The 25,676-nt window shown below is 44.5% G+C and overlaps 2 protein-coding genes across 3 annotated transcripts; one reads left to right on the forward strand and one right to left on the reverse strand.

Moving 5' to 3' along the window:
* Nucleotides 1-698: 698 nt before the first annotated feature.
* LOC110531450 (mediator of RNA polymerase II transcription subunit 11) lies at nucleotides 699-3,484 on the reverse strand. The gene is made up of 3 exons (XM_021614655.3): nucleotides 3,154-3,484; nucleotides 2,707-2,837; nucleotides 699-1,208 (listed from the first exon to the last, which is right to left on the reverse strand). The coding sequence occupies exons 1-3, from the start codon at nucleotides 3,221-3,223 to the stop codon at nucleotides 1,065-1,067; spliced, it is 345 nt and encodes a 114-aa protein (XP_021470330.1). The 5' UTR covers nucleotides 3,224-3,484; the 3' UTR covers nucleotides 699-1,064.
* Nucleotides 3,404-24,615, forward strand: LOC110531447 (proline-, glutamic acid- and leucine-rich protein 1). Of its 2 annotated transcripts, none has more exons than XM_036987325.2 (16): nucleotides 3,404-3,634; nucleotides 3,879-4,049; nucleotides 4,646-4,795; nucleotides 9,175-9,246; nucleotides 10,499-10,715; nucleotides 10,810-10,942; nucleotides 11,116-11,203; nucleotides 11,293-11,381; nucleotides 11,728-11,841; nucleotides 11,936-12,086; nucleotides 12,319-12,478; nucleotides 12,684-12,739; nucleotides 15,341-15,565; nucleotides 20,671-21,510; nucleotides 21,780-22,769; nucleotides 23,555-24,615. In XM_036987325.2, the coding sequence occupies exons 1-16, from the start codon at nucleotides 3,491-3,493 to the stop codon at nucleotides 23,651-23,653; spliced, it is 3,699 nt and encodes a 1,232-aa protein (XP_036843220.2). In that variant the 5' UTR covers nucleotides 3,404-3,490; the 3' UTR covers nucleotides 23,654-24,615. The 2 variants fall into 2 exon arrangements, with proteins under 2 accessions (XP_036843220.2, XP_036843221.2); XM_036987326.2 differs by having other exon boundaries at nucleotides 3,450-3,634; nucleotides 10,813-10,942.
* Nucleotides 24,616-25,676: the final 1,061 nt, after the last annotated feature.

The raw sequence follows: 25,676 nt of genomic DNA on the forward strand, positions 1-25,676 counted from the left end.
ATGAAAGGCTGTCATATATTGATGATGTCACAGCTAAGGGGGCCTCTTGTGGCAGCTTTAATATTCAGTTATATCATGTTTTATGACTGCATCATGAGGTGCTATGAATGTTTTATAAGGCATTATAAGACTTTGCAAGAAACCACTTCAGGTAGTTGTGTTACCAGATTTTCCTTTGTTTGTCAATCTGAATGGGGATGGTCTTCGTCGGTCTGTAAACCCGGTCAAGTGTAGCGAAAAACAAAAAAACTTCAAGTGCAACTTAGCCGTGGATTAGTTTCCCCATAGACTCCTTTTAGGTTGAGGAACCATCTTAAACACTCAGTAAAATACTTAACTTCCCCTTTAAAAACAAAGATCTTCTATTTTTTTTCCCCCTTCCACCTTAGTTGAGGTATCCATGGAAATGCACAGAATCATGTTGGTTTGTAGACTATTGTGTAACTATTGAGTCAAGATTTCTATTTTCTTTTAAGGACAATTTTAAGCTACTACAACTATTACTACTGCTAAAATTGAGATTCATAAAGAACTATACTTAAAACGCTACCTGATAATTTAATAAATTCACAGATAAAGTAAGACAAAGTATATTGTTATTAAGGAAACCAAGATACTGTATAAGCAATATGTTATTTTAGTCAATAAAATTGAACAAAATCACAATGAATAAAAACATGTAAAAAAGTTTAAAAGCATTGGAGAATATATGTCGCTTCTTTATTTTGTACTGCATTTTAGAAAATGTACATTTTTAAAAACAGTTAACATACAAAACAGGTCTCAGTGTGTTTATTTGTTAGTGTGTACTGTGTGTACTGTGTGTATACAAGATGAAGGAATGTATCAAACAAATAGGGAAATGTAATGAAACACTAACTTTATTACAAAACATAGCCAGATACATATTCTGACTAATATCATATAAAAATGAAAAACAAAACCAAAGTATTTCAGACCCCATCTCTCTGCGGCAGGTGGTGCTAACACACCACGGTGACAAGTCATGGAAACGTCCACCTACTGCGCTCTCCCGACCATCGTTCTGGTGTGACTGTTTTCTCTCAGGGTTGTGGATCCAGCATGACTTCGCAGGTGCGTCCCAGCTCTCCCAGTTTGACCCTGGCGTACTCTGCTCTGTTCAGGGCCATCTGACAGTCCTTCCTGGCTGAGTATGTGGAGCCTTCGTGGGGCTGGCCTGTGGCAACCTGAAGGGGAGAGAGAGAGAGAAGGCAGTGTGTGAAAGGGAGAAATGTAAGTGTTCAGTTAGGTGAATGTGGGCCGTTCTGACTAGCAGAATGCTACACTACCAGGTGAATGTGGGCCGTTCTGACTAGCAGAATGCTACACTACCAGGTGAATGTGGGCCGTTCTGACTAGCAGAATGCTACACTACCAGGTGAATGTGGGCCGTTCTGACTAGCAGAATGCTACACTACCAGGTGAATGTGGACCGTTCTGACTAGCAGAATGCTACACTACCAGGTGAATGTGGACCGTTCTGACTAGCAGAATGCTACACTACCAGGTGAATGTGGGCCGTTCTGACTCGCAGAATGCTACACTACCAGGTGAATGTGGACCGTTCTGACTCGCAGAATGCTACACTACCAGGTGAATGTGGACCGTTCTGACTCGCTGAATGCTACACTACCAGGTGAATGTGGGCCGTTCTGACTCGCAGAATGCTACACTACCAGGTGAATGTGGGCCGTTCTGACTCGCAGAATGCTACACTACCAGGTGAATGTGGGCCGTTCTGACTCGCAGAATGCTACACTACCAGGTGAATGTGGGCCGTTCTGACTAGCAGAATGCTACACTACCAGGTGAATGTGGGCCGTTCTGACTCGCAGAATGCTACACTACCAGGTGAATGTGGGCCGTTCTGACTCGCAGAATGCTACACTACCAGGTGAATGTGGGCCGTTCTGACTCGCAGAATGCTACACTACCAGGTGAATGTGGGCCGTTCTGACTAGCAGAATGCTACACTACCAGGTGAATGTGGGCCGTTCTGACTCGCAGAATGCTACACTACCAGGTGAATGTGGGCCGTTCTGACTCGCAGAATGCTACACTACCAGGTGAATGTGGGCCGTTCTGACTCGCAGAATGCTACACTACCAGGTGAATGTGGGCCGTTCTGACTCGCAGAATGCTACACTACCAGGTGAATGTGGGCCGTTCTGACTCGCAGAATGCTACACTACCAGGTGAATGTGGGCCGTTCTGACTAGCAGAATGCTACACTACCAGGTGAATGTGGGCCGTTCTGACTCGCAGAATGCTACACTACCAGGTGAATGTGTGCCGTTCTGACTAGCTGAATGCTATACTACCAGGTGAATGTGGGCCGTTCTGACTCGCAGAATGCTACACTACCAGGTGAATGTGGGCTGTGCTGACTAGCTGAATGCTATACTACCAGGTGAATGTGGGCCGTTCTGACTAGCAGAATGCTACACTACCAGGTGAATGTGAAATATGCATAACTTTGATGCAGAAAGAATCTATGCTACTATTGTACTTAGAAAAGCCAATAGGCTATAGTGTAGTCACATAATTAGAGTCATATCTACACTGGCAAGTTACATTTCTATGTTTCAGTTCCCGGTGTGGCACACCATATGTGTGTGTGTGTGTCTGTGTGCAAGGCCACGCATGTTTGTGTCAGTCTGTGTGTCTGTTTCTTCTTTGTCCTACCTGTGTGAGGTATTTGATCTGTGAGCTGAGTTCAGTCTCCACTCTGCTGACCGAGCCAGTAAACTGACTAAGCTGTCTGTCCAGGAAACTGGCATTGTGCTTGTCTTTAGACAGCTCCAACACGATGTTACCTAGAGAAGATTAACACAGTAAACAGTATTAGGCATATATGTATTTACGTACAGATACTGACATTGTGCTTGTCTTTAACATCTCCAGGCGATGTTACCTGCAGGAGTCAGAATTCACAATTACATTGTGAAATGTTTTGTTGATTTCACTCAACCAGGTGTAACAGATGTAAATCAAAACCAGACGTTGAACTGACGTCTGTGCCCAGTGGGAATATATAGCTAGCTAAGTACGTGTTTCTTATTACAGAGTAGTTGAACAGTTGTTGCTGCCGGTAGGGATAACGTTATACACTAAGTAACGGTAGCTACTAACCGGCGCACTGCAGAATCGTTGCAATTTGATTCTCAACCTCCTCCAAAGCTCTCAGTCGGTCATTCGCCATCACTTTCACTCACTGGGAGTAATATAATCAGAGCACGAAACTTCACAGAAACGGCTACGGCACAATATCGTAGCTAACAGTTTGTTAACTCAATGCATTAATCCAAAATGCTGCCAAACTCATTCGTGTCAAAACCACACACTAAAGAAAGCGAACATCATCAAAAGCCCTTCTGAGAAAGGGCGCATAGAAATAACGTCAACACATTAGGTGCGTAAAATATTTCCGTCGTACAATGATGACGTTGTAGCGTGGCGAAGTGGCAAGATGGCTGCAACAGCGGCTTGGATGCATGGCCCCGCCAATATGCGGTTAACCGAGGGTCTGTTGTCTGTTCTGAAAGAGCAGCGGCCCGAATATTTACCTGCACTTTTAGCAAATTACCGGGAGCATGGAGTGGTTTCGACTCAGGTAAAATTAGCCAGCTATTATTGGAAGTAGCTACGGATGGCAGCATCCCATCGGCGCCAGTCCGTAGCATCTGTTTCAATGCAATGGACTCGTGCTAGTCTTTGTTTTCCCGTTTACTGTTGTGTCATAGCTATATAGCTTGCTACATAGCTAACTCTATTGAAGTTTTGCTTCTAAAGTGTGTATAGTAGGGTCGATCGCCTGGTTCCTGTCTCTTACTTCTCGCTCCGCTTCTAACCCCCAGAGTTCGGCAGCAGTTGGTGGTCTCGTGGGACTCAGCAATGCCAAACTCGGAAACAGCAAAACCAGGTTTGAGGGCCTGTGTCTGCTGTCAGTGTTGGTCAAGGATAGTTCTAGCGATGTGTTCCAGCAACACTGTCTGTCTTGGCTAAGGTCCCTACAGCAGGTCATACAGGTAAGACACACGTGTATGGACTGGAAACACCTGTAGACTTTCACCATAAACACACACCTGTGGCAAACATCTGGGGTGTATTCATTACTTCTTGCAAAGGTAATTGTTTATTGTTTTAGAACCAAACGGATGCAAACAGCACAAACCTAATAAAATGAGGATCAACCTGAATATGTCCAATTTAAAACTAAATGTTTTGCAACAGAATCGGTGTAATAAGTACACCCCTCGATTTAGAAACACAGGTACTGTAACTAGTAACTACATTGGTCCAAAACATTCACAATGAGACAAATCAAACCTGCACAACACAAATAAATAAAACACCTCTTTCTAATCTGAAATCATGGGGACGTCAGAAAGAGCTGGGGTGTATCGATTAGTCGCAGACTGTAGCAAAACGTTTTGCAACGGAAAGCGTCTACTCCAAATTTAAAAACAAGAGTTTCTATTGGACAAATTCGAGTAGGCTTCGTTTGATTCCTAGAGTTTTCCTTTGAAAAATGTTTTGCAATAATGCTAATGTTTTGCTATGGTCTTCAACTCGAGGGCTAAATGTATTTCTTTTCACACTTAATTTTTTTTCTCTCTCTCAGTCCCAGGCCCCTCTCCCGTCCATCCAGCTAGCGGTGGGTGTTCTCCAGGACCTGCTCCAGTACTCCTCCCAGCTACCTGAGCTGGCCAGGGAGGTGGGCCTCAACTCTATCCTGGGGATCCTCACCTCCCTGCTAGGCCTCAAGTCTGAGGTAAGACTAACGCTTTAATTGCGTAGGCTGAAGGATACCATTTGAAGCAAATTGTGATGGTGGCAAAATCTGCTCCATTTTGTTGTAGAATGTTTCAGATTGTAGGTAGGACTGTTGCAGTGACCGTATTTCCGCCACACCGTCAGTCATGACCACAGTCAAATTCCAGGTGACTGTTGAGTCACGGTAATCTCCTCTTATGCACTCTGGACATGTGTTGGTAGTAGAGGTCGACCGTTTATGATTTTTCAACGCCGAAACAGATTTATTGGAGGACCAAAAAAAGCCAATACCGATTAATCGGACGATTTTTAAAAACTTTAACAAATAAATGTAAAAATGACAATTACAACAATACTGAATGAACACTTTTATTTTAACTTAATATAATACATTTAAAAAAAATCAATTTAGCCTCAAATAAATAATGAAACATGTTCAATTTGGTTTAAATAATGAAAAAACTAAGTGTTGGAGAAGAAAGTAAAAGTGCAATATGTGCCATGTAAGAAAGCTAACGTTTAAGTTCCTTGCTCAGAACATGAGAACATATGAAAGCTGGTGGTTCCTTTTAACATGAGTCTTCAATATTCCCAGATAAGAAGTTTTAGGTTGTAGTTATTATAGGACTATTTCTCTCTATACTATTTGTATTTCATTAACCTTTGACTGTTGGATGTTCTTATAGGCACTTTAGTATTGTAACAGTATAGCTTCCGTCCCTCTCCTCGCCCCTACCTGGGCTCGAACCAGGAACACATCGAAAACAGCCACCCTCGAAGCAGCGTTACCCATTGCTCCACAAATGCCGCAGGCCCTTGCAGAGCAAGGGGAACAACTACTTCAAGGTCTCAGAGCAAGCGCCGTCACCGATTGAAACTCTATTAGCTCGCACCCCGCTAACTAGCTAGCCATTTCACATCGGTTACACCAGCCTAATCTCGGGAGTTGATAGGCTTGAAGTCATAAACAGCTCAATGCTTGAAGCACAATGAAGAGCTGCTGGCAAAACGCACAAAAGTGCTGTTTGAATGAATGCTTACGAGCCTGCTGCTACCTACCATCGCTCAGTCAGGCTGCTCTATCAAATATCAAATCATAGACTTAATCCTAACATAACACACAGAAATGAGCCTTGGGCCATTTATATGGTCAAACCTGGAAACTATAATTTTGAAAAAAAATGTTTATTCTTTCAGTGAAATACGAATCTGTTCTGTATTTTATCTAACGGGTGGCATCCCTAAGTCTAAATATTGCTGCTACGTTGTACAACCTTCAATGTTATGTCATAATTATGTACAATTCTGGCAAATTAATTACGGTCTTTGTTAAGAAGAAATGGTCTTCACACAGTTTTCAATGAGCCAGGCGGCCCAAACTGCTGCATATACCCTGACTGCTTGCACGAACGCAAGAGAAGTGACACAATTTCCCTAGTTATAAGAAAGTCATGTTAGCAGCCAATGTTAACTAAATATGCAGGTTTAAAAATATATACTTGTATTGATTTTAAAGAAAGGCATTGATGTTTATGGTTGGGTACATTGGGGCAACAACATTGCTTTTTTTCCGCTTATGAACTTGTTAAATCATCACCCGTTTGTCGAAGTAGGCTGTGATTCGATGAGAATTTAACAGGCACCGCATCGATTATATGCAACGCAGGACACGCTAGATAAACTAGTAATATCATCAACCATGTGTAGTTAACTAGTGATTATGTTAAGGTTGATTGTTTTTTATAAGATAAGTTTAATGCTAGCTAGCACCTCACCGTGGCTTCTTGCAGCACTCGCGTAACAGGTAGTCAGCCTGCCACGCAGTCTCGTGGAGTGCAATGTAAGGCAGGTGGTTAGAGCGTTGGACTAGTAACCGGAACGTTGCAAGATTGAATCCCCCAGCTGACAAGTTAAAAATCTGTCGTTCTGCCCCTGAACAAGGCAGTTAACCCACCGTTCCTAGGCCGCCATTGAAAATTAGAATGTGGTCTTAATTAACTGACTTGCCTAGTTAAAATATAATTTTTATTTTTTATAAATGTGTGTGTTCTTGTATGTGTTTATTTGAATGAGTGTGTGTATATGCATGTGTACAAACACCTGAATGGCATCAGCCTCAGGCAAACCGACATTAGTTGTAAAAACACTGCCACTTAGTGTCATTCAAATGTACTTTTTATTATGATTTATTAGACTTTTTAAAACATTACCATCCCATCTATCTCTGCTGGCCACCCACTTCGGGTTTCTACGCAACACATCTTTCAACTATACTGTGATGTTTAATGTACAATTTCGATCTATCTAATCGAATAGAATCCACAGATTGCGAGTTGAAGATTAATACTTTTACTAAGAGTATTAGTATATTAGTAATTGACTGACCCAGTCTCTCCAGATCTCCCAACAGTACTATTTCTAGGGTCAATTTTAGATCAATGCTATGCATTTTCAGCCATTCCTGAACCTGAGACCAGAAACAGGCTACCTGAGGGCAATGCCAAAATAGATGGTCTATTGATTCTGTATCCTTACAACAAAATCTGAAGAGCTTCGACAATTTTATGCCCCAAATATTCAACATTTTGTTGGTGGCAAGAATTCTATATAATAATTGTAGCTGAAAAGCACGAAGTCTTGAATCTTGCGTTGTTTTATATATTTATGTACCATGGAATCGGTACATAAAAAAATTTCTTCCCAACTATTTTGCAATCTGTTTGGCACAGTTGTCAACATCCTGGTCCTCAAATGAAAATGGTATACAGACAGACCAGTTCCTCCTCCCGCTGCCACCCGCCTCCTCGTATCCAGCTCTGCTTGTTTGAAAAAGAGATACTTTTTTCAAAGTATCATTTTCAATTAGTTGAAAATGAGACATGGCAATCTGCACAAAGGCAAAAACAATCAGTGAGCTTTTCTTAATAATCTACTAATAATCTCAACACACCCAATTCATATTCATTATATAGATAGGCACGTTTTATTTTGTCTGGTTTAGCGTCCCAGATAAAGCAAAATATTTGTTCCTCATATGATTTGAAAAAAACAAATCATCGGGAGTAGGCAGCGCCATAAGTGAGTAAACTGAGATAACTAAGGAGTTAATCAGGGCAGTTTTTCCCTCAATAGACAGGTAGGTAGTTACCTCTCCATGGTTGCAGGATCTTGTCTATTTTTCAAGTTTTCTATTGAAATTCATTGTGGACTTTGATGTAATGTCCTTAAAACAAGTCAAAATGAGGCTCAGTAGTGTGTGTGGCCTCCACGTGCCTGTATGACCTCCCTACAACGCCTGGGCATGCTCCTGATGAGGTGGCGGATGGTCTCCTGAGGGATCTCCTCCCAGACCTGGACTAAAGCATCCGCCAACTCCTGGACAGTTGGTGGATGGAGCGAGACATGATGTCCCAGATGTGCTCAATTGGATTCAGGTCTGGGTAACGGGCGGGCCAGTCCATAGCATCAATGCCTTCCTCTTGCAGGAACTGCTGACACACTCGGTGTGACACATTAAACTGTGGGAAAGCGGCCTCCATTCACTATTTTGCTGTTCGCTACATGCATTTTCCCCCCTGCCCCTTTCCTACCCATTTGATAATGGGCCATTCTAAAATCGAAACAAATTTGACATATTAGTAAAGACGCAATTTAAATTGAGAATAGTCTAATGGGTGAAAATATGATCACTTGATGAGAGGACAGCTGTGCAGCCTGAGACGAGGAACAGAGCGACCACTTTTATTTCCTCTATTTAGTCACTAGTCTACAGTCGCTTCATGCAGCACACATATGGTTATTTCCGAAGGTTTGTATCAGTCACAACTAAAGTTGCCAAGGAACTCTAAATCTAGTGTATCGGACCTGTTTCAAATGATCACTTTTACACTCAACATAGCCACCCGCTCCGGAATGGGAAAAATATCAATTATATTTTATTCAGCTAAGTTCAATTTTATTATTCTTAATATAAATTAATGCCACAGGACTTATCAGCATATCTTATCAGCTAAATGAACAAGCCTACAGCCTATGGCAGGGAGCATAGCCAGATAACATGCAGTAGGACAACTCACATTCTGTTCTTCTAAAATACATTTTCTGACTAAAATAAATAACGTGTTTCTTGTGATGTTTTAGAATAAATATATATTTTAAACTTAAAAAAATAAAAAATGTAGATGTTCCAAAGGTGTGCATCAGTGGCTTGTATGTGTGAAGACCAGGAGATGCTAAATGTGTTTATGTTAATTAACGGACAATTACCGTGACAGAGCAGTCAGTAGCATGACCATAACCTGGCTGGCGTTAGTTCATTACCGCCACACTCCTAATTGTAGTTACAGGTTGGAAAACACTTGTTTTTGTCTCTGCCAGTTTCACCTAGCGGCCATGGAGGGGATGACTGCATGTATGACCTTCTACCCCAGAGCCTGTGGCTCCCTGAGGGTGAGTAGTACACATCACACATTCATTAGATTACAAATGAGATGCTTGTCTTTTCGTGTTCTGTTTGTTTAGGAGACGCTGTGTTGTATTTCTGTCTCTGCCAATTGGTGTTCTTATGAAGACACCCTGAGGGGTATACGACTAAGCAGGATCAAGCCAGCTAACTTGCTTAAATGTTAGGAAATAACTTTTTTTTGTAAGATAAGCTTATCTCGGGCATGGTCTAATTAAATCAACAACCAAAAACAGATATCCAAGTTTAGCTTTCTCAATGAACCCCAAAATCAGTAGTTATTTCTGGTTGTTTATCCAAGTTAGCAGCTAAACCATTGATCCTGCTTTGTAGTATACCACTCTGATGAAGGCTAAGGGCTGAAAGGCATTGGTATTAATACTTGTATTTTATCATTTGAGAGAGAGATACATCTAACCAAATCTGCCCTACTATTCCCCGATGGAGGGCTCCATCTCTACTTATGGAATCTCAATCGTTTCCCGTTTGAGGTATTTGGGAATAGATTCCTAGAACGCTCAAATCAATAAAATTCCACCTCAGTCCCCCTTCTGGCTGTTAGGATAACATCCCATAATGCGGTTTAAAATGTATATGACACATAAGCGAACCCGGATAAAAGTAACACACTTGCAAAGAGGGAAATACGTTGGAGGACTAAACTTTAAATTGTATTTCCAGGCACTAGAATTTCTCTCCATCCTAAATTGGTTTAGACATTACTCTTCTGCCCCCTGGCTGAGTATAAAGAGAGATCTGGTGTCTCTTATGGCCCTGGAAGAACTGGTCTCCAATGATGTTGCCCTTAAACAATGTAAACTAACCTTTGGTCCTATTATTGACCACATCATTTCTATTGGGTGCAACATTTAAAAACAATAACACAATAATGCCATCTGGATGGTGGCCTTTTGGTCCAAATGTGGAATACGTACTCTTACCGATATCATGGCCAGTGATGGTTCGAGACATTTTAGGGATGGAGGCCCACTTCTTTTTATGTTTTGTTTTCCTGTTTATACAGAATTTATTATTCAGCTTTATTTCTTACCCTTTATTTTCTTCTTTTGAGTGACAGCTTACATGTTTTATAAACTTACCATTTGAAATGGATAAAATACCTGTAACCCCCCCCTGAAAAAAACAAATACACATTTGAACAAGTTTTAAAAAAATCTATTTTCACTGCCCTTCCACTGCTGTGGAATTTCCTCTTCACTGACAATTAGTCTTCAACAGGACAAGCTGGGTGCCTGTTTCCTATCCAAAATGGACAGTGTCATCCCTGAAGTCCAAGAGGTGGCGTGTGAGTGTTATGGTCGTCTGCCTTGTCTGGGCGGAGTCTTGGAGAGAGGGGGAGGTGGGCGTAGAGCCGAGGGATGGACCAATCAGCTTCACTGCCTGCTGGCCTCGGCCAATGGCATGCTGGCACAGCTCTACCATAGCACAGAGTCAGGTAAAAGAACACTTCTATGAACTGAAATCTTCGAACAACATGGTCCATGCATGTCATGAGTATCTGATGTGATTCTCTCTCTCCTGTGGTCTAGAAGGGATGGTGCCGTATGAGGGGCCAGGTGTAGAGCTACCCTACCCTCCCCTGGACGACACGGACCCCCTCGTCCTCCTCCAGCTCCAACACAGATACAGAGGTGTCTGCCTGGCACTCAAACACACCCTCGGGTAGGTGCACTTTCCTCCAGTGTATATAATATTTTAACACACTCAAACATACACACTCTGACCTTTATTTCTCTACCCTTCTATTTGAACCAAAAGGTATATTTTCCAAGTAAAAAAAGTACCATTTTGTTTATGTAAGTGATGAGTGTTTGACAGGGATTTGTTTCTCTCAGTGTGGACCCGGCCTCTGCAGTGCGTTTGCCTGTACAGCAGGTTCTCAACCTGGTCTGTCGCGCCCTGGCCGTCAGCTCCAAGAGCATAGTGAGTTGACTTCCAGAAAGTACAAGAACTGAGCGACCGTGTAGTTGGTGTATGACCACTAGTGTATCTCTGTGTGTCTTGCCTTCCAGAATGTAACAGGTGATGGGTCTGTGCGACTGCTGGTGTTACCTTCCATACACAACCATACTGTAAAGGTTCTGCATGCTCTCATCACAGCGTAAGTACTCTACTGAAGGCAACCCAAATGCTAGCTGGGTCAAATCTGACAAGCTGTATCCTATCTAGTCAAAACCTGTCTGAAAACAAGGAAATGTGTTTTTGGTTGCCTAGGCAACGACCTCCGTAATGCAGCAGAACACATCTGTTGTGCTCATGCCAACTCCATTTCTGTCATTTTGTCGTCAAGCAATGAGTTGGCATGACAACACATACAGATCTGGTACTCGGGCTACCCCAGTGCTGGCTTTTAAAGTAAAAGTGTTTTATTGGGTGTGTTTTATTCATTGGTGGACTGATGGACTTAGTGATTGATTTCTTCTTACTCACTGCTGTATGTTCCTCAGTGTAGGCAGTGGGTTGGTGCAGTACTCAAGTATGTTACAGAGACTGTTCTCTCAGACTCTGTCTGCCTGGACCCCTCTACCTGAAACCAATCTGGGACAACAGCGAGCATTCAGGTAACTTACAACGCATACATGCGCGCGCACACACACACGCACACTTTTAAAATCTTTTAATTGGTTTCCTGTGTGTTTCTACTTTGACCCATAGTGCAGTGCGAGTGTCCCTGTACCGAACCTTAGAACTCTGGGTCAAGGTGGGAGGAGCCTCAGCTGGTGTGCTGCAGGGAAGCCCCACCCACTCCGAGATCCTACTGGCCCACCTGCTGGGTGACATCACGCCGGGAGCGGACTCTGTCAGGGTGATAAGATCTGATTGGTTTATTGGAATGGCGAAAGCTTAGGATGGTCATTACTATGGCTCTGTCTGAAATCAAACCTGTTCCCTATGTAGTGCACTGCTTGTGGTCAACATTATTCACTCACCCTCCTAATGCCTCACTGTCTGTCTCTTCTTTTTATCCCCCTCCTTTCTTCTCTCTCCCCCTCCACCTCATTCGCTCGCTCTCTCTCTCGCTCTCCACCCCTCCTCAGCTCCGTGCGGGCCAGTCGACAGTGGCTGATCTGGTTTCCAGCAAGCCCTGCCCTAAAAGCCGGAAGCCTGGATTGGGTATGGGCAACGGGGGCGGAGCCTCTCTGCAGAGGAAAGGAGACTCGCTGGCCAATCAGGACACATGCGTGTCTGCACTCAGAGGTGAGGGGGCGGGGGTTTATCTCATGCAGTTACATTTTTAGAGAAGTGTAAACTAAATAAATGATTTTGGTTGTCTTTTAATTTTATTTTTCTGAGTCATGTTGCCAGTGAAGATTTGTAGCATTACAGACAATCACAGGTGAATGATATCTTGACTAGCCGTGTTGTGGTGAGAGTACAGGGCCATTGACTCTCTCCTTTACAGCACTGAGACAGATCATACTGACCAGTGGAACTCTGCTGAAGGAAGACATACACAAGGTCAGTTCTGTGTGTGGTATTCTATAAACCTTCCCCATAGTGTTTATGATACTGTGTGTGGTATTCTTCTATAAACCTTCCCCATAGTGTTTATGATACTGTGTGTGGTATTAGTCTATAAACCTTCCCCATAGTGTTTATGATACTGTGTGTGTGTGGTATTCTTCTATAAACCTTCCCCATAGTGTTTATGATACTGTGTGTGTGGTATTCTATAAACCTTCCCCATAGTGTTTATGATACTGTGTGTGTGGTATTCTATAAACCTTCCCCATAGTGTTTATGATAGTGTGTGTGTGTGGTATTCTTCTATAAACCTTCCCCATAGTGTTTATGATAGTGTGTGTGGTATTCTTCTATAAACCTTCCCCATAGTGTTTATGATACTGTGTGTGGTATTCTTCTATAAACCTTCCCCATAGTGTTTATGATACTGTGTGTGGTATTCTTCTATAAACCTTCCCCATAGTGTTTATGATACTGTGTGTGGTATTCTTCTATAAACCTTCCCCATAGTGTTTATGATACTGTGTGTGGTATTCTTCTATAAACCTTCCCCATAGTGTTTATGATACTGTGTGTGGTATTCTTCTATAAACCTTCCCCATAGTGTTTATGATACTGTGTGTGTGGTATTCTTCTATAAACCTTCCCCATAGTGTTTATGATACTGTGTGTGTGGTATTCTATAAACCTTCCCCATAGTGTTTATGATAGTGTGTGTGTGTGTGTGTGTGTGTGTGGTATTCTTCTATAAACCTTCCCCATAGTGTTTATGATACTGTGTGTGTGTGGTATTCTTCTATAAACCTTCCCCATAGTGTTTATGATACTGTGTGTGGTATTCTATAAACCTTCCCCATAGTGTTTATGATACTGTGTGTGTGTGGTATTCTTCTATAAACCTTCCCCATAGTGTTTATGATACTGTGTGTGTGTGGTATTCTTCTATAAACCTTCCCCATAGTGTTTATGATACTGTGTGTGGTATTCTATAAACCTTCCCCATAGTGTTTATGATACTGTGTGTGGTATTCTTCTATAAACCTTCCCCATAGTGTTTATGATACTGTGTGTGTGGTATTCTTCTATAAACCTTCCCCATAGTGTTTATGATACTGTGTGTGTGGTATTCTTCTATAAACCTTCCCCATATTGTTTATGATAGTGTGTGTGTGGTATTCTTCTATAAACCTTCCCCATAGTGTTTATGATACTGTGTGTGTGTGGTATTCTTCTATAAACCTTCCCCATAGTGTTTATGATAGTGTGTGTGGTATTCTTCTATAAACCTTCCCCATAGTGTTTATGATACTGTGTGTGTGGTATTCTATAAACCTTCCCCATAGTGTTTATGATAGTGTGTGTGTGTGGTATTCTTCTATAAACCTTCCCCATAGTGTTTATGATACTGTGTGTGGTATTCTTCTATAAACCTTCCCCATAGTGTTTATGATACTGTGTGTGTGGTATTCTATAAACCTTCCCCATAGTGTTTATGATACTGTGTGTGGTATTCTTCTATAAACCTTCCCCATAGTGTTTATGATAGTGTGTGTGGTATTCTTCTATAAACCTTCCCCATAGTGTTTATGATACTGTGTGTGGTATTCTTCTATAAACCTTCCCCATAGTGTTTATGATACTGTGTGTGTGGTATTCTTCTATAAACCTTCCCCATAGTGTTTATGATACTGTGTGTGTGTGGTATTCTTCTATAAACCTTCCCCATAGTGTTTATGATACTGTGTGTGTGGTATTCTATAAACCTTCCCCATAGTGTTTATGATAGTGTGTGTGTGTGGTATTCTTCTATAAACCTTCCCCATAGTGTTTATGATACTGTGTGTGGTATTCTTCTATAAACCTTCCCCATAGTGTTTATGATACTGTGTGTGTGTGGTATTCTTCTATAAACCTTCCCCATAGTGTTTATGATACTGTGTGTGTGGTATTCTATAAACCTTCCCCATAGTGTTTATGATAGTGTGTGTGTGTGGTATTCTTCTATAAACCTTCCCCATAGTGTTTATGATACTGTGTGTGGTATTCTTCTATAAACCTTCCCCATAGTGTTTATGATACTGTGTGTGTGGTATTCTATAAACCTTCCCCATAGTGTTTATGATAGTGTGTGTGTGTGGTATTCTTCTATAAACCTTCCCCATAGTGTTTATGATAGTGTGTGTGGTATTCTTCTATAAACCTTCCCCATAGTGTTTATGATACTGTGTGTGGTATTCTTCTATAAACCTTCCCCATAGTGTTTATGATACTGTGTGTGGTATTCTTCTATAAACCTTCCCCATAGTGTTTATGATACTGTGTGTGTGGTATTCTATAAACCTTCCCCATAGTGTTTATGATAGTGTGTGTGTGTGGTATTCTTCTATAAACCTTCCCCATAGTGTTTATGATAGTGTGTGTGGTATTCTTCTATAAACCTTCCCCATAGTGTTTATGATACTGTGTGTGGTATTCTTCTATAAACCTTCCCCATAGTGTTTATGATAGTGTGTGTGTGTGGTATTCTTCTATAAACCTTCCCCATAGTGTTTATGATACTGTGTGTGTTAATGCTCTCTCTCTCTTTTCCCCCAGCGTCTCCACGATGTCGTCCTCCCGTTGTGTGTACGCCTGCAGCAGCAGCATGGGGGAGACTGTGGGGCTGGGGGTGTTAGTGGTCAATACGGTAGTGCCCTCCCTCGTAGGGAGCTGTACCGTCTGCTCCTAGCCCTGGTCCTAGTGCCCCCACCTCGATGGCCCCCACCCCTCACCTGTACGGTGTCCATACTCAGTCACGGACGCAGGGATAGGAGCCTGAAGGTAGGGGGAAATATGCATGCAGGTACTGCACAGGCAGGGACCCCCCCCCCCCCACACACACAAACACACACACACTGGATGCAGCCTTTAGGTATGGAGGGAGAGTAGAAGGGTAGGTAGGTGAGGGGGGAGGGGGAGTAGAAGGGTATGTAGGTATGGAAGGAGGGGGGAGGGAGAGTAGAAGGGTAGGTAGGGGGGAGGGGGAGTAGAAGGGTAGGTAGGTATGGAGGGAGGGAGAGTAGAAGGGTATGGAGGGAGAGTAGGAGGGAGGGAGGGAGGGAGGGAGAGCAGAATGGTAGGTGTGGAGGAAGGGAGGGAGAGTAGAATGGTAGGTGTGGAGGGAGGGAGAGTAGAAGGGTAGGTATGAAGGGGGGGAGAGTAGAATGGTAGGTATGGAGGGAGGGAGGGAGGGAGAGTAGAAGGGTAGGTATGAAGGGAGGGAGAGTAGAAGGGTAGGTATGGAGGGAGGGAGAGTAGAAGGGTAGGTATGGAGGGAGGGAGAGTAGAAGGGTAGGTATGGAGGGAGGGAGAGTAGAAGGGTAGGTATGGAGGGAGGGAGAGTAGGAGGGAGGGAGGGAGAGTAGGATGGAGGGAGGGAGAGCAGAATGGTAGGTGTGGAGGGAGGGAGAGTAGAATGGTAGGTGTGGAGGGAGGGAGAGTAGAAGGGTAGGTATGAAGGGAGGGAGAGTAGAAGGGTAGGTATGGAGGGAGGGAGAGTAGAATGGTAGGTATGGAGGGAGGGAGAGTAGAAGGGTAGGTATGGAGGGAGGGAGAGTAGAAGGGTAGGTATGGAGGGAGGGAGGGAGAGCAGAATGGTAGGTGTGGAGGGAGGGAGGGAGGGAGAGTAGAAGGGTAGGTATGAAGGGGGGGAGAGTAGAAGGGTAGGTAGGTAGGTATGGAGGGAGAGTAGAAGGGTAGGTAGGTATGTATGGAGGGAGAGTAGAAGGGTAGGTAGGTATGGAGGGAGAGTAGAAGGGTAGGTAGGTAGGTATGGAGGGAGAGTAGAAGGGTAGGTAGGTAGGTAGGTATGGAGGGAGAGTAGGTAGGTAGGTATGGAGGGAGAGTAGAAGGGTAGGTAGGTAGGTATGGAGGGAGAGTAGAAGGGTAGGTAGGTAGGTATGGAGGGAGAGTAGAAGGGTAGGTAGGTAGGTATGGAGGGAGAGTAGAAGGGTAGGTAGGTAGGTATGGAGGGAGGGAGAGAGAGTAGAAGGGTAGGTATGGAGGGAGGGAGGGAGAGTAGAAGGGTAGGTATGGAGGGAGGGAGGGAGAGTAGAAGGGTAGGTATGGAGGGAGGGAGAGTAGAAGGGTAGGTATGGAGGGAGGGAGGGAGGGAGAGTAGAAGGGTAGGTAGGTATGGAGGGGGGAGAGTAGAGGGGTAGGTATGGAGGGAGGGGGGGAGAGTAGAAGGGTATGGAGGGAGAGAGTGAGAGTAGAAGTGTATGGAGGGAGAGAGTGAGAGTAGAAGTGTATGGAGGGAGAGAGTGAGAGTAGAAGGGTATGGAGGGAGAGAGTGAGAGTAGAAGGGTATGGAGGGAGAGAGTGAGAGTAGAAGTGTATGGAGGGAGAGTGAGTAGAAGGGTAGGTAGGGAGGGAGGGATGGAGAGGGAGTAGAAGGGTAGGTATGGAGGGAGAGTGAGTAGAAGGGTAGGTAGGGAGGGAGGGATGGATGGAGAGTGAGTAGAAGGGTAGGTATGGAGGGAGAGTGAGTAGAAGGGTAGGTAGGGAGGGAGGGATGGAGAGGGAGTAGAAGGGTAGGTATGGAGGGAGGGAGAGTAGAAGGGTAGGTATGGAGGGAGGGAGAGTGAGTAGAAGAGTAGGTATGGAGGGAGGGAGGGAGTAGAAGGGTAGGGAGGGAGGGAGAGTAGAAGGGTAGGTATGGAGGGAGGGAGAGTGAGTAGAAGAGTAGGTATGGAGGGAGGGAGGGAGTAGAAGGGTAGGGAGGGAGGGAGAGTGAGTAGAAGGGTAGGGAGGGAGAGTGAGTAGAAGAGTAGGGAGGGAGAGTGAGTAGAAGAGTAGGTATGGAGGGAGGGAGGGAGTAGAAGGGTAGGTAAGGAGGGAGGGAGAGTGGGTAGAAGGGGAGGGAGGGAGGGAGAGTGAGTAGAAGGGTAGGGAGGGAGAGTGAGTAGAAGAGTAGGTATGGAGGGAGGGAGGGAGTAGAAGGGTAGGTAAGGAGGGAGGGAGAGTGGGTAGAAGGGGAGGGAGGGAGGGAGAGTGAGTAGAAGGGTAGGTAGGGAGGGAGGGATGGAGAGGGAGTAGAAGGGTAGGTAGGGAGGGAGGGATGGAGAGGGAGTAGAAGGGTAGGTATGGAGGGAGGGAGGGAGGGAGAGTAGAAGGGTAGGTATGGAGGGAGGGAGGGAGAGTAGAAGGGTAGGTATGGAGGGAGGGAGAGTGAGTAGAAGGGGAGGGAGGGAGAGTGAGTAGAAGGGGAGGGAGGGAGAGTGAGTAGAAGGGGAGGGAGGGAGGGAGAGTGAGTAGAAGGGGAGGGAGGGAGGGAGAGTGAGTAGAAGGGTAGGTATGGATGGAGGGAGAGTGAGTAGAAGGGTATGTAGGGAGGGAGGGAGAGTGAGTAGAAGGGGAGGGAGGGAGAGTGAGTAGAAGGGGAGGGAGGGAGAGTGAGTAGAAGGGTGGGTATGGATGGAGGGAGAGTGAGTAGAAGGGTATGTAGGGAGGGAGGGAGAGTGAGTAGAAGGGTGGGGAGGGAGAGTGAGTGAGTAGAAGAGTAGGTATGGAGGGAGGGAGGAAGAGTAGGTATGGACTGGGCTATATTTATGACTCTCACACACGGCTCTGTCGATGTCCTGGTGTTTTGTTTTGTTTGTCTGTGTTTAAGCAACCAAGTAAACATTTCTCCTGCCTCATCAATTACACTTGAAATACAAACATTCTACTATACACACACAACTACACCACACACACTAACTGGTATAACATTTATAAACTGGGTGGTTGTAGCCCTAAATGCTGATTGGCTGACAGCTGTGGTATATCAGACCGTAAACCACGGGTATGACGGAACATTTATTTTTACTGCTCTAATTACGTTGGTAACCAATGGCGATAAGGCACCTCGGGGGTTTGTGGACCCCTTGACTTTTTCCTCATATTGTTACAGCCTTATTCTAAAATGGATTAAAAACAATTGTTTCCCCTCAATCTACACGCAATACCCCATAATGAGAAATCATAAACAAGTTTTTAATCCATTTTATGTATGTACATAAGTATTCAGACCCTTTACTCAGTACTTTGTTGAAGGACCTTTGGCAGCGATTACAGCCTCAAGTCTTCTTGGGTATGATGCTACAAGCTTGACACACCTGTATTTGGGGAGTTTCTCCCATTCTTCTCTGCAGATCCTTTCAAGCTCGTGTCAGGTTGGATGGGGAGCGTTGCTGCCCATCCAACCTGTGCCTCGACATTCAGAGACTTGTCCCAAAGCCACTCATGCGTTGTCTTGGCTGTGTGCTTAGGGACGTTGTCCTGTTGGAAGGTGAACCTTCGCCCCAGTCTGAAGTCCTGAGCACTCTGGCGCAGGTTTTCATTAAGGATCTTTCTGTACTTTGCTCCGTTCATCTTTCCCTCAATCCTGACTAGTCTCCCAGTCCCTGCCACTGGAAAACATCCCCACAGCATGGTGCCGCCACCACCATGCTTCACCGTAGGGATGGTGCCAGGTTTCCTCCAGACATGACACTTGGCATTCAGGCCGAAGAGTTCAATCTTGGTTTCATCAGACCAGAAAATATTGTTTCTCAGTCCTTTAGGTGCTTCCAAGAGGGCTGTCATGTGCCTTTTACTGAGGAGTGCCTTCCATCTGGCCACTCTACCATAAAGGCCTGATTGGTGGAGTGCTGCAGAGATGGTTGTCCTTCTGGAAGGTTCTCCCATCGCCACAGAGGAACTCTAGAGCTCTGTGGTCGTTACCATTGTGTTCTTGGTCACCTCCCTGACCAAGGCCCTTCTACCACGATTGCTCAGTTTGGTCGGATGGCCAGCTCTAGGAAGAGTCTTGGTGGTTCCAAACTTCTTCCATTTTAGAATGATTGAGGCCACTGTGTTCTTGGGGACCTTCAATGCTGCAGAAATGTTTTGGTACCCTTCCCCAGATCTGTGCCTCGACACAATCCTGTCTCGGAGCTCTATGGACAATTCCTTCGACCTCATGGCTTGGTTTTTGCTCTGACATGCACTGTCAACTGTAGGACCTTACAGTGGGGCAAAAAAATATTGTCAGCCACCAATTGTGCAAGTTCTCCCACTTAAAAAGATGAGAGGCCTGTAATTTTCATCATAGGGACACTTCAACTATGACAGACAAAATGAGAAAAAAAATCCAGAAAATCACATTGTAGGATTTTTTATGAATTTATTTGCAAATTATGGTGGAAAATAAGTATTTGGTCAATAACAAAAGTTTATCTCAATACTTTATTATATACCCTTTGTTGGCAATGACAGAGGTCAAATGTTTTCTGTAAGTCTTCACAAGGTTTTCACACACTGTTGCTGGTATATTTCAAGTCTCATAGCAAAGGGTCTGAATACTTATAGGTATTTAAAGGTATTTCAGTTTTTTAAAATTTGTTTGCAATAAATACATAACCTGTTTTTACTTTGTCATTATTGTGTGTAGTAGATTGGTGAGATTTTTTTCTTAATTTAATGCATTTTAGAATAAGACTGTAACATAATGTAGAAAAAGTGAAGGGGTCAGAATACTTTCCGAATGCATTATATTTAAAGGAAAACGCTACCCAAAAACTATCTTTTGGTATTTGTTTAATTCGTCCACTGTTGATATAGTCCCAAAAAATGTTTTGCAGGTCAGCAATCAGGTTTTGTCTTGAAAAAGGAAAACTGTCGGCAATCAAGTTAACTGTGAATAAAATTAATGTTTTGGGAGAGTCAACAAGAGTTATGCGGTGTCATGTTACACTCAGGCTGTTGACTAGTTAGAAAGGTTTAGAGATACTCTAGGAAAATGTATTTTCTCCTTTTTGTTAGCTCAGGCAAATTGTTGTCCATAGTGAAATGTACTGGAATAGTGACCTTTGGAATGCACTTGCTTACTGATCTTACTCTCCATCTGTCTCTGTTCTCCTCAGGTCTCCTCCTTCTGCACTGAGGCCCTGACCATATGCAACTCCCTTCTCCACCCCCGCACCCCATCCCTCTGCCTCCCCCTGCCCCCCCTCACCCTCAAACCCAGCCCTGCCACTTCCCTCCTCACCCCTTCCCAGGCCTCCAGCCTCACCCTCCCCACTCTCCTCGGAGGGCCCTTCCCAGGCCGACACTCACTCGGCCTAGGCCACACCCTCCTAGGTTCCCTGGACAACCACCTGTCTCTGGTTCCTCCGGGGCTCTCTGGCCAGGGCTCTACCCCAGGAGACCTGCTCCTTTCCCCCCATCAGGGCGAGCTGGCAGGGCTGGGGCTCTCAGAGGGCCAGAGACCCGTCTTCATCCGTTACGATAAAGAGGAAGCGGAGGATGTGGAGATTTCACTGGAGAGCGACTCAGACGATAGTGTTGTCATCTTCCCACGGGGGATGCTGATGTTAGAGAACCAAGATGGCATCAGCACCGTGGCCACTCTCCCCGTGTCTTCCTTAGTACCAGGTGGGGTCACTCTCCCCATACCTGGTCCAGGGGACGACCCAGGCGGTGACATCTCCCTCCCCCTCGCCAATGACCTCCCCTCCACCTCCCTCCCTCACCCTCTCCTCCCCTCCTCCTCCGCTCCTAACTCCATCAACTCATTCCCTCCAGCTCCACTAGCCTCTCTGGTTCCCCCCCTCAACTCCACCGGCGTGACCCAGCTCGGTGCTCCCTCTGTGGGGCTAGGAGTTGGGGCTGACTCCATCCCTGGAGCCCAGCTCCAGCAGATGTTGCTTCAGGGCCAGTCACCAGTCCCAGGTCAGCCCACGCCACTGGGTCTCCCCATACAGGTAAAATCACAAAGAAATGTGAGTTATAGATATCTCATTAAAAGCAAGTCTGTGAAGTGGTAGAACTGTTCTATGTGCACTATTTCTATGCTTCCCCCCTTAAGTTTCGTTTTTACGTCCGGTTTGGTACACCAGATTTAAATAGCTGAAAATACTATATTTTGGGTTATTTAAAAGATATGTGGTACAATGGTTCTCTACACTATGCATTGCTTGTTTCACAACATGATCCGACAGATGTTTTTAAAGTGTTCTACCTCTGTCTACAGATGCTCCAGAACCAGCTAGCTCAGCCCAGCAGAGCCCTACAGCAGCAACAGGCCAGTGAGGAAGATCATTCTGTTATTAATATCAACAGCTCTGATGAGGAAGAGGAGGAGGATGAAGAGATGGAGGATGAGGATGAGCTGGGAGAGGAGGAGGATGAGGAGGGGTTGGAGGATGAAGAAGAGGAGGAAGAAGGGAGCGATTTCCCCGATGAAGAAGAAGAGTTTTATGGAGAAGAGTTTGATGACTATGAGGAGGAAGAGGGGGAGGAGGAAGAAGAGGAGGATGAGGAGGAAGAAGAGGAGGGAGAGATCAGGCCGTTGGACAGAGAAGGGAGGAGAGGAGGAATGGGGAGGGAGGAAGGAGAGGTGCTCAGAGAAGTGCCGGAGGATGAAGGGATGGGCGGATTCTGTGTGGAGGGAGAGATGGAAGGAGGTATAGAGGAGCTGGGGACTAACAGAAGGGTGTACGGGGAAGAAGGGGTGAAGGCTCAGGAGGTAGAGAGCATCGGTGTGCTGGAGGAAGAGAGGGAAGGAGAAGAGGATGACGCTGATGGAATGAACGACCCGACAATGCCTCAGATTCTCTGTGTGACGGGCGGAGCTCTGGAAGAGAGGGAGGAGCTAGGGGAGGGGCATGGGCAGGAAGTGGGGTCATGTGAGCAGCAGGGAGCTGATCGTCCAGAGGCAGCGCCCTCTTCTGAAGGCCCCACCCCTCAACACAAACAGGAGGCAGAGTCTGCACAGGAAGTGAGGGTGGGCGGCAGCGACCAGCCGTCCAATCAGGGAGAAGAACCAGCAAAACAGGGCGGGGAGTCTGCTAAAGAGGAAGTTAAGCCATCAGCTGCTCCGAGCGAGACAGAGGGGGAGGAGCCTGAACGAGAGAAAGGAGGAGAAGAGGGAGAGGAGGATGGAGAAGAGGATGGGAGAGGGATGAAGAGGAAGAGGGAGGGAGAGGAGGAAGGAACAGGACAGGGCACAGAGAAGAAAAAGGTAAGAACTCTTTCTCAGACCATCTTTAACCATTCACATTCCAAGCCTTTTAGCTGATTTTACAACCTACACATTTTCTCATGAGTGACTTCCTTGGACATGGTTTGTGTGTAGATACAGTGAGCTCCGTAAGTCTTTCTCACTCATCGTTATTCACGGTTCATTCAGGACAATCTGTAGTCATTGTAGCATCCACATTAACATAGAAGTGTTTAGAAATGTATTCTATTCTTATTTACAATAAAAGTGACTCCAAATTGACACAATACATTATTTACCATTCATTTATATTGGGCACAAAAGAATCTGAAACACAACCAAAACAAACAGCAAATGAATCTAACAAGTTTGTAGAGTCACTGGCTTGATGTATCATTGTATGCTATGAATATGGGACCAAATACTAAACTTTTGACAACGTTAATAAACAGAAGGGAATTTGTCCCAATACTTTTGGTCCCCTACAATGTGGGGGACCATGTATTAAAAAGTGCTGTAATTTCTAAACGGTTCACCCGTTATGGATGAAAATACCCTCAATTAAAGCTGACAGCACTTTAACCTCAAGTCATTGTATAATTTCAGATCCAGAGTACAAAACAACAACTGTTTTAAGATACAAAATGCTAGTTAATGACTTGTCCAGTTCCTTAGCCACAGAATAATGTAAATCTAACCTGTGTTTCTGTTTCCTCTCTGTCTCGTCTGGCTCTCTGTCTCGTCTGGCTCTCTGTCTCGTCTGTCTCTCTGTCTCTGTCTCGTCCGTCTCTCTCACACTCACTCAGTTGGATGAAGAAGTCATGGCGTCCATGTTGGCTGATTTTGTAGCCTGCCCTCCAGACGACGAGGAAAAAGGTCCATCGGCATCCAACCTCCCCTCGTAAAGATGTCCAGCCATGGCTTCGTCACCAAACCATTAGAACAACTTGTTTTCTACCCCCTTCCTATAGTCTCACATAAGGTTTCAAAATTCTCAGGTTTTCCCGACATCTCGGTTGCGAAGACTCCCAGAATCGTGAGGGAATAAAGCATGAAATCCTCCGATCAGAATTTCTGGGAAACCTGTGTATTTTGAGAAGGTTACCGCTGCATTTTGCATCCGTCTCACACTACTATTCATTACCAACCTGCAGCTTAGACAATGTTGAAAAGATTGAAAATTGCCATATAGTCTCTGTATGACTTGTTTATTTCATTGGAAATCGACATCCACACTTTTTTAGATGTTGGAGATGGAATGTTCCTAAAATAAAAATGACGATTCGACTTCCAGGAAAGTGAAAGCATTTGTAATACACTCTGGACTCCATATTCAATTCATATTATATATATATATATATAAATAAATAAAACACCAGTTAGGTTAGTTTACATCAACCTTAAAGTCTTGGACATCAAATGATTGAAAGACACAGCAGTGAAGACTGCAGCTCTTCAGTAGTGCTGTGTGGTACCCTACAGTTAGTGAGTGTAGTCGTGGTGGTGGTAGTACTGCTGTGTGGTACCCTACAGTTAGTGAGTGTAGTCGTGGTGGTGGTGGTAGTACTGCTGTGTGGTACCCTACAGTTAGTGAGTGTAGTCGTGGTGGTGGTAGTACTGCTGTGTGGTACCCTACAGTTAGTGAGTGTAGTCGTGGTGGTGGTAGTACTGCTGTGTGGTACCCTACAGTTAGTGAGTGTAGTCGTGGTGGTGGTAGTACTGCTGTGTGGTACCCTACAGTTAGTGAGTGTAGTCGTGGTAGTGTTAGTAGTAGTGTGGTTTTGGTCACCTATCATGTTCATGTTTTTGAGGTCTTATATACAGTATCAATTCTTTTTGTTATAAAATAAATCAACTTCAAAGACAAGTGCTGAAAGTCTCTCTATTGATGTTTCAGCTGAAGTTTCAGTTTGACTTTGGGAATTTATTAACTCCCTACCTACTGTAAAAACTCACCCTACTGTTAGTATGAATGCTTAATTTAGGTTTCATTTTTAGAGGTTATTTTTTCAGCCTACATAGCACTGTGCTACTCTGTACTGTTTAAAACAGGAAGTGTGTTGAGTGCTGTGCAATATCTAGTATATTAGTCTGTGCAATGCAGGCTGAGCTGTGATCATGTTATTACTCAACTCATCTCTTGTGGACAGACATCGTAAAGATTTTAGTTCTGGGCTAACCAAGATTACTCGGAGCAGAACTATCAGTAGCCATGGGGCATCTTGACTGAAAGGTCCCGGAAGTGTCTTGTGTGACCAGTATTACTCGAAGAGGATCTATTGACGATGATAAACCAATGAGAAGCGCAACTGGCAAGAAGCCAATGGAAGGACGTTCACTAGTAGACAATCTAGCACCATGTTGACACTAGGTTATAACCTGGGGCATCTTGACCGAAAGGTCTTAAGTTCTTCATGAAGTGTGACTGTTGTTTCTGTGTATTCACCCATTTTGTGTAGTGTGTGTGTCTAGCTTCGTCTATCCCTCTGTTGACTTGGGCCAGTCGAGTGCTAGGAACATATATGTATCTAGGTTGGTGGAAGATGTAACAGACTGAGACGGTCAGAATGTCTGACGCACCCACACACACTCTAGGGATGACGTCACCATTTGGGGGGGTGCTTCTAGAGAGTTTAGGCTGCAGATTTGGTCTGAGGGGAGTAGAATGGAACAGCTGTGTTCTGTAGAACACTACAGAATGTTTCAGAATGATGGAATGTTTAGAACAGACATGATTCTAAGCCACAGGATGGAGATTCTACACATGACAAAATAGAACTTCCGATCTCTCCCACTTGGACTGAATACACACGGCAGACAATCTATAGATATTCTCAGACCACATTTTAGATAGCAGCCTGGTCTCAGACTAGATGTAACATAGTAAACTAAGTCCGGAATACTCTAATTATTATGATAGGTTACATT

The sequence above is a fragment of the Oncorhynchus mykiss genome, chromosome 9, assembly GCF_057628025.1.
Source record: "Oncorhynchus mykiss isolate SJ-2025 chromosome 9, ASM5762802v1, whole genome shotgun sequence".
NCBI classification, from domain to species: Eukaryota; Metazoa; Chordata; class Actinopteri; order Salmoniformes; family Salmonidae; genus Oncorhynchus; species Oncorhynchus mykiss.

Bases quoted from the DNA above. Each gene is read 5' to 3' on its own strand.
- LOC110531450 (XM_021614655.3), bottom strand. From the start codon at position 3,223: ATGGCGAATGACCGACTGAGAGCTTTGGAGGAGGTTGAGAATCAAATT. The intron at 2,838-3,153 runs GTTAGTAGCTAC...AATCTTCTCTAG, and splicing joins AACGATTCTGCAGTGCGCCG to GTAACATCGTGTTGGAGCTG. The intron at 1,209-2,706 runs GTAGGACAAAGA...TCTCCCCTTCAG, and splicing joins AGATCAAATACCTCACACAG to GTTGCCACAGGCCAGCCCCA.
- LOC110531447 (XM_036987325.2), top strand. From the start codon at position 3,491: ATGGCTGCAACAGCGGCTTGGATGCATGGCCCCGCCAATATGCGGTTA. The intron at 3,635-3,878 runs GTAAAATTAGCC...TCTAACCCCCAG, and splicing joins ATGGAGTGGTTTCGACTCAG to AGTTCGGCAGCAGTTGGTGG. The intron at 12,479-12,683 runs GTGAGGGGGCGG...TCTCCTTTACAG, and splicing joins ATGCGTGTCTGCACTCAGAG to CACTGAGACAGATCATACTG.